Source organism: Oncorhynchus keta, chromosome 28 (assembly GCF_023373465.1).
Source record: "Oncorhynchus keta strain PuntledgeMale-10-30-2019 chromosome 28, Oket_V2, whole genome shotgun sequence".
NCBI classification, from domain to species: domain Eukaryota; kingdom Metazoa; phylum Chordata; class Actinopteri; order Salmoniformes; family Salmonidae; genus Oncorhynchus; species Oncorhynchus keta.
Genome location: NC_068448.1, coordinates 36,982,585 through 36,990,084, shown reverse-complemented (window position 1 = coordinate 36,990,084; position 7,500 = coordinate 36,982,585). Strand labels below are relative to the sequence as shown.

The following is a 7,500-nucleotide window of genomic DNA, read 5'->3' as shown; positions in this document are numbered from 1 at the left end:
GAGTTTCACTTTACTGTCTAACTTACCGTCCGGCTGCAGCTGGCCTTTTACTGAATGTCTACTGCAGAGTGGGGATTTCCCCACTCATATCCTCTGCCTGTCTGTCAATGGACTTCTCATTCTCTCTCCCTCGCTCCCCAGGCCCTCTCTCTCCCTCACTCCCCCAGACCCTCTCTCTCCCTCGCTCCCCAGGCCCTCTCTCTCCCTCGCTCCCCAGGCCCTCTCTCTCCCTCACTCCCCCAGACCCTCTCTCTCCCTCGCTCCCCCAGACCCTCTCTCTCCCTCGCTCCCCAGGCCCTCTCTCTCCCTCACTCCCCCAAACCCTCTCTCTCCCTCGCTCCCCAGGCCCTCTCTCTCCCTCGCTCCCCAGGCCCCCTCTCTCCCTCGCTCCCCTGGCCCTCTCTCTCCCTCGCTCCCCAGGCCCTCTCTCTCCCTCGCTCCCCTGGCCCTCTCTCTCCCTCGCTCCCCAGGCCCTCTCTCTCCCTCGCTCCCCAGGCCCTCTCTCTCCCTCGCTCCCCTGGCCCTCTCTCTCCCTCGCTCCCCAGGCCCTCTCTCTCCCTCGCTCCCCTGGCCCTCTCTCTCCCTCGCTCTCCAGGCCCTCTCTCTTTCCTCCTCTTAACTTTTTCTGTCACTCTCTCTCCATCTTCCTGTATCTCCATTCCCCTCTCTCTCTCGGTGGGAGAACGAAGCATAGCTGCATTATCTCACGCTGGAATGCCCGCGCGATCTAACGAGGGATTTACAACATCACTGTGGAAACAAATCCCCCTTTTCCTTCCATGTCCCTCTCCTCCTTTTCTCTTGCTGACAAATGATGAGATGGACAGGTTCTCCAAGTTTGGAAACTTCGTATTCCACGGAGAGAGTGAGAAAGAGACAGAGGGAGAGAGAGAGAGTGAGAAAGAGAGTGATAACAAGGGAGACAGAGAGGAGAGCCCTGTTGCGTGGGTTGCGTCTGGTATCTTACAGGTCTGTGTGTGTTTGTAAAAAAAAACAAATGTAAAAGAGGAAGGTGAGCTGGGAGATTTCCAGCAGGACTAAAATGTTGCACTGTGTGGGAGGAACAGAGACAAAAAAAGAGAGAGTAGTAGAAAGAAAGAAGGGGGAGAAAAAGGGGGGGGGTAGAGAGTGTGAAATAGAGAAAGAGACGGGAGAAAGCTTGACAGCCAGAAAGAGGGGTAAATGTGACAGGTCGACAGAGAAAAAGAAAGTGAAGCACAAGATACAGACAAACAAGAGGTGGAAAGGGAGAGCAAGAGAAACAGAGAGAGAGAGAGAGAGAGAGCAAGAGGGATGTGGCACTGTAGCAGAGTCCTTCTTTCTGCCTCAGAGCCCTGTGCAACATCTGTAAGCGGAGAAGGCCGTTTACAAGAACTTAAACCTCCAATGGAGCATGTAAACAAATTATGAAAGAAGGCGACCTAACGGGATACATATGGCCCAAAATGGCCGCCGCCGTCCGCTGTGTCACCATTCCCACAATGCCCTAGCCTGTTCTCAGATTCTCAGACCGGCCCTAACGCTCGCCGTGTAGCAACAGAGGACAGATCACCGAGCGGCCATTTTTTCCCTCCAACTTAAACAATGTCACTCAACTCCCACGACCGTGCTGAAATCATGGAGCCCAGTATTAGCAGAACCAGTACAGTAGCAATAGCAGTAGTGGTAGTCGAGGGCATTGATAGGTCTTGTTTCATCCCATTGATTTAACCATTAATATCCTTCAAAGCTCACACTCGTTCTATATGGGCTAACACACAGCTGGGGAGCATTAAGCCAGGGTAGCCTTCCGAGAGAGACGGGGTGGAGAGGTTTTAGAGACACAGACCAGAGCCATGGTTTTGGTTAGAGGAGGCCTTTTTGGAGATAATTACATGCGTATATACACGCCGGAACGTAAATAGAAGTTTGTTCATAAAAAGTAATTGGCAGACGTGTCATTGATGCAGCGCAGATTGACGGGCAGAGGCAGGTTTTCAACCGATATATTTTAGTGAAATATTTGTTTTATTAACAGCAGGCACATGTGTGGTTATTACTTTTGTGGTAAATGGGTAATTCAATTATTTTCATTGTCTAATGGAAGTAGATATGTGGTTCACTGCCTTCCTATATAAACTATAGCGTATTCAGTAGTGTCACAAAGTTAAGCTACACCACTAACTTACAATTCTGTAGCCCAATAATGTAACTAATATATATATATATATATATATATATATATATTATTTTTTTCACTCAACATGATATACTGAGTTGACATAACATTAATGGAGTCTACTTACCGGTTCAGGTTGAAACAACTAAAGCATTTTACATTGACTGCATTTTGTGTAATTGTACAAACTTCTCCGATTCCAGCCTTGGTCAGTAGTTTGGCCAGCGTTTGTGAAACGTTAGGGAAGATCACCCTCCATGTGTGGGCTGGAACCAATCACTGTGCCCGACCGTTTTGCTGTGACCCTTAAAGCTGCAGGTAGAGAGATCTACTCTCATGTCTGCTGCTCTCCCTGTTTCATTATGGGTCGGCGTTGCTGTAGCAACAATGGACAGGGATATTGAACCCAGACCTGGCAGCGTTGGTGATAGGGATGAGTGTCAAGGACACACACACACACACACACACACGTGTGAATTGACACGCTCTCAGACATAAATGGGCGCCCCGTCCCCTCAATGAAGATGTATCCCCATCCCAGGGGGTGGGGGGTTAGGGGGCCGGAAGGGAGGTGCGCTGCACTTTTAAGACACTTAAAAGTGAACCATATCTGCTTTCCATTACCCAAAAGGCTTAGCCCTTTTAAAGACGAGGTGGGAGTGGTGTGTTCTGTATTGACTTGATTCAATTACTACACAGTAAATCAAGGAGAGTTGAAATCATAGAGCAATTTTTGGAGGGGTTAAATTGACCCTACTGAAGTTATCTTAACCCTCAACAGAGTGATAAACTCCCTGGAGTTAGTTGGGACTGAGTACTTTTAACTTCATCAACAGTAACCAGAGACAGGGCGTTAAAATTACGAATAAATTATGAAGAATCCACAATGCGGGAGGAGCCTAATTGTAATATTTCCCAGCATGCTCTGTTGCAGGTTGATATTTAGAATATTTTTTTTATCGATATGTGTTTTTGCATTTATATTGCTAATTTTGATTATCTTATGCTACACAATATGTGACATACATTTTCCCGAACGAATCTAATCAGTACGTGGTTGGATTTATTGCAGCCGTTACTGAGAAGGCTGTTCCAGTTTACATGATGTAGGTAGTCTGGAACAACAGTACTCCCCCTCCCTGCATTCTGAATGTAAGATCTGGCTGATGTAAAACTGCTGGATATCCTCCTTCTTAAATGGATACCAATAGAGATTGGATGTCACATTGCAAGCCACCATGATATGATTAAGAAATATATAAATGAGACCTTTACACCTCAAATGGGACCATATAAACCCCACAATAGTGTTGTTTGACTCCCCATAGGAGTTTGATTAACTCTTGCGATTATATTGTGAGAGTAAACAATACTGAACAACACTGCAGAGAGTTGAAAAAGTAACAGAGTTATTTTCAATTCATATTGTACAGAGTGAAACGCAATTAAATTGAACATATAACACTGTTTCCTGAGTACGTTTGACTCTTTTTAGACTGGAACAGAATGCTATCGGTGGCAGAGTCAAATTCTCTTCAATTAGAGTTACATAGATTTTTACTGAGTCCCCCACAACTCTGTGTGTGTGTGTGTGTGTGTGTGTGTGTGTGTGTGTGTGTGTGTGTGTGTGTGTGTGTGTGTGTGTGTGTGTGTGTGTGTGTGTGTGTGTGTGTGTGTGTGTGTGTGTGTGTGTGTGTGTGTGTGTGTGTGTGTGTGTGTGTACGTAATGTGTGTTAATAGGTGAGTGTGTGTATGTCCGTGTTACAGTTTTTTACAATCATTTTGGCACTAATTTTGGAACCTTTGATGTCATTTTTCAAAACTCTAGACACAAAACTCACAACCAATGATCAAAATGCACATTTTTCAAAACTCTAACACTTTTTCCAATTGCTTGGGTACAATACACATAAAGCTAAGATCCTTTGTTCATTGAACTAAAATCACCTGTTCAAAATGACACAACTTAACATCAAAGTAGTACCATTTCAAAATGCAATTCACACATTACATCAATATTCCATGTTTAGATCATGAAGGTTTCAGGATAACGAGATCCATTGACACCAATTACCGTGGAACATGAACCAATTGGACTACATTATCTATGGATGTAATATTTCATCATCATTCTTTATCAGACACTGTTTCTATGGTCTATCTATGGTTCTATTTTCAGATTTGACATTAATGTACACTTTATTAGGTACACCTACCTGGTAGGACCCCCTTTTGCCTCCACAACAGCCTGAATTATTCACGGTGTTGTACATTAAGCGATGCCCTTCTGCACACCACTGTTTTAAACAGCTGTTATTTGAGCATGTGTGGCCTTTCTGTTGTCTTGAATGAGTCTGGGCATTCTCCTCTGACCTCTCTCCTTAACAAGGTGTTTTTGACCACAGAACTGCCGCTCACTGAATGTGTTTTGTTTATCGCACCGTTCTCTGTAAACTCTAGAGACTGTAGTGAGTAGAAATCCCAGGAAGGCAGCTGTTTCTGAGATACTGGAATCACCATGTGTGGCATCAACAATCATACCACAGTCAAAGTTGCTTAGATTGCGCATCTTGCCCGTTCTAGGGTTTGGTGGAACAACATCTAAAGCTCTCTACTCTATATACTCTATATATTGAGTTGCAGGCAGCCACATGATTCGCTGTTCGAATGTAACCTTCCTTGATGCGCTAAATCAGGTCTGTAGAGCTGATGGTGTGACCTATGTCATTGTGTGGGATAATGTCAGGTTCCACCATGCTCAAATGGTGCAAGCATGGTTTCAGGCTTTCCACAATTTACCACACTGTACTTACCCCCATACTCTCCTTTCCTTAACCCGATTGAGGATTGTTTTCTCCACGTGGTGAAAGGTATATGATAGGCGCCCTCACGAACAAGCCACCCTTCTCCAGGCCATGGATGACGCATGCAATGACATCACGGCAGACCAGTGTCAGGCCTGGATTCGCCCGAAGATTCTTCCCAAGATGTTTGGCTCATGAAAACATCCATTGTGATGTGGATGAGAACCAGATCCACAAGAAAGGGTTGAGGGAAATATAGAAGTACAGTAATCAACCCTTTGTTTAGCTTTTTACAGTAAGCCAGGTGAGGAACACTGCAGTTGACGTTTTACTGTAGTTTTTTCGTTTTTGTAGCTAATTATTTTTGCTTCGATTCAAAGAAACCTATGTTGTGATTTTATTGTATTTCATCAATACATTTCATATTTTGTTCAATGATTCCACAGTCTGTAGTATTCTCTCCACTAGTCCTTTTACAGTGATGTATTTACGTGTAGTACAATAATGAAACATGTATCACATATTTTGTACTACAATATTTAATGATTGTACAAACAACTACACAGTGAAACTATCAGTATCTTGTGTGTGGATGATCTAAATGAACGTTCCTATGGTATTTAATGATAAATTAGCTATTTGAACCAATGATTCTACACGTGCAAGGTTTCTTTAACGATATGAATGCACAATGCAATGTTTTGAACATTGGACAGCCTGTGTTACAAGTGATGACCGTCCTGAGTTTTGTGTCTAGAGTTTAAAAAAATGACCACAAGGTTCTTAAATTAGTGCCAAAGTGATTGTTAAAAACTGTAATAGGTGAGTGTGTGTGTACATGTGTGCGTTAATAGGTGAGGGTGTGTGTACATGTGTGCGTTAATAGGTGAGTGTGTGTGTGTATGTGTGTGTTAATAGGTGAGTGTGTGTGTATGTGTGTGTTAATAGGTGAGTGTGTGTGTTAATAGGTGAGTGTGTGTGTATGTATGTGTGTGTTAATAGGTGAGTGTGTGTGTATGTGTGTGTTAATAGGTGAGTGTGTGTGTCCGTGTGTGTTAATAGGTGAGTATGTGTGTCCGTGTGTGTTAATAGGTGAGTGTGTGTGTATGTGTGTGTTAATAGGTGAGTATGTGTGTATGTGTGTGTTAATAGGTGAGTGTGTGTGTATGTGTGTGTTAATAGGTGAGTATGTGTGTATGTGTGTGTTAATAGGTGAGTATGTGTGTCCGTGTGTGTTAATAGGTGAGTGTATGTGTATGTGTGTGTTAATAGGTGAGTGTGTGTGTATGTGTGTGTTAATAGGTGAGTGTATGTGTGTGTATGTGTGTGTTAATAGGTGAGTGTGTGTGTATGTGTGTGTTAATAGGTGAGTGTGTGTGTATGTGTGTGTTAATAGGTGAGTGTGTGTGTATGTGTGTGTTAATAGGTGAGTATGTGTGTATGTGTGTGTTAATAGGTGAGTGTATGTGTATGTGTGTGTTAATAGGTGAGTGTATGTGTGTCCGTGTGTGTTAATAGGTGAGTATGTGTGTATGTGTGTGTTAATAGGTGAGTGTATGTGTATGTGTGTGTTAATAGGTGAGTATGTGTGTCCGTGTGTGTTAATAGGTGAGTGTATGTGTGTGTATGTGTGTGTTAATAGGTGAGTGTGTGTGTATGTGTGTGTTAATAGGTGAGTATGTGTGTATGTGTGTGTTAATAGGTGAGTGTATGTGTGTGTATGTGTGTGTTAATAGGTGAGTGTGTGTGTATGTGTGTGTTAATAGGTGAGTGTATGTGTGTGTATGTGTGTGTTAATAGGTGAGTGTGTGTGTATGTGTGTGTTAATAGGTGAGTATGTGTGTATGTGTGTGTTAATAGGTGAGTGTATGTGTGTGTATGTGTGTGTTAATAGGTGAGTGTGTGTGTGTTAATAGGTGAGTGTATGTGTGTGTATGTGTGTGTTAATAGGTGAGTGTGTGTGTATGTGTGTGTTAATAGGTGAGTGTATGTGTGTGTATGTGTGTGTTAATAGGTGAGTATGTGTGTATGTGTGTGTTAATAGGTGAGTGTATGCGTGTGTATGTGTGTGTTAATAGGTGAGTGTGTGTGTATGTGTGTGTTAATAGGTGAGTGTATGTGTGTGTATGTGTGTGTGTGTTAATAGGTGAGTGTGTGTGCACGTGTGTGGAAGAGGACATTTACATAAGCTCTGCTGACTCAATCCCTTTCCCCCACAAAAAAAATCTATTTTATTTCTTCATCAGTGCCTTTTCCATCATCTAGCCCCCCTCCCCCACTTCTCCTCCCAAAATATGACATTTACATTTTAATAGTGCCACACTGATAAGGGACAAAGGTTAGGCAAATGTTCCGGGAGCGAATTGTTGATTTTTTTCTTCCCTCCCTCTCCTCACTGCCTATTCAAAGCACCTTTTAATGGCAGAGATGCTGACTTCTGTTTTTGTTTCAGAACGACATCAGCCGTGAGCACTGGGCCGCACGCACGCGCGCGCACACACACACACACACACACACACACGCACGCACGCACGCACG

General features: G+C 43.4%; 1 protein-coding gene and 1 long non-coding RNA gene across 21 annotated transcripts in view; one reads left to right on the top strand and one right to left on the bottom strand.

Annotated features, from left to right (window-relative positions):
* prdm16 (PR domain containing 16) overlaps positions 1-7,500 on the bottom strand; it is a 236,073-nt gene that overhangs the window by 74,368 nt on the left and 154,205 nt on the right. Inside the window, exon 1 of one of the 13 annotated variants that reach the window (XM_052482923.1) lies at positions 4,972-5,107. The exons of the other annotated variants lie outside the window; for them this stretch is intronic. Coding sequence (XP_052338883.1) covers positions 4,972-4,977 — 6 coding nt within the window. The 5' untranslated portion in view covers positions 4,978-5,107. Of the gene's footprint in view, positions 1-4,971; positions 5,108-7,500 lie in introns of those variants that run through there. 13 annotated transcript variants of the gene reach the window in all.
* Positions 5,288-7,430, top strand: LOC127912794 (uncharacterized). Of its 8 annotated transcripts, XR_008083446.1 has the most exons (6): positions 5,721-5,848; positions 5,931-6,174; positions 6,265-6,418; positions 6,571-6,792; positions 6,879-6,976; positions 7,109-7,430. It is a non-coding gene; the product is annotated as an uncharacterized LOC127912794 (long non-coding RNA). The 8 variants fall into 8 exon arrangements; XR_008083447.1 differs by lacking the exons at positions 5,721-5,848; positions 6,879-6,976 and having other exon boundaries at positions 5,863-6,174; positions 6,571-6,634; positions 6,665-6,762; XR_008083445.1 differs by lacking the exon at positions 5,721-5,848 and having other exon boundaries at positions 5,928-6,054; positions 6,205-6,418.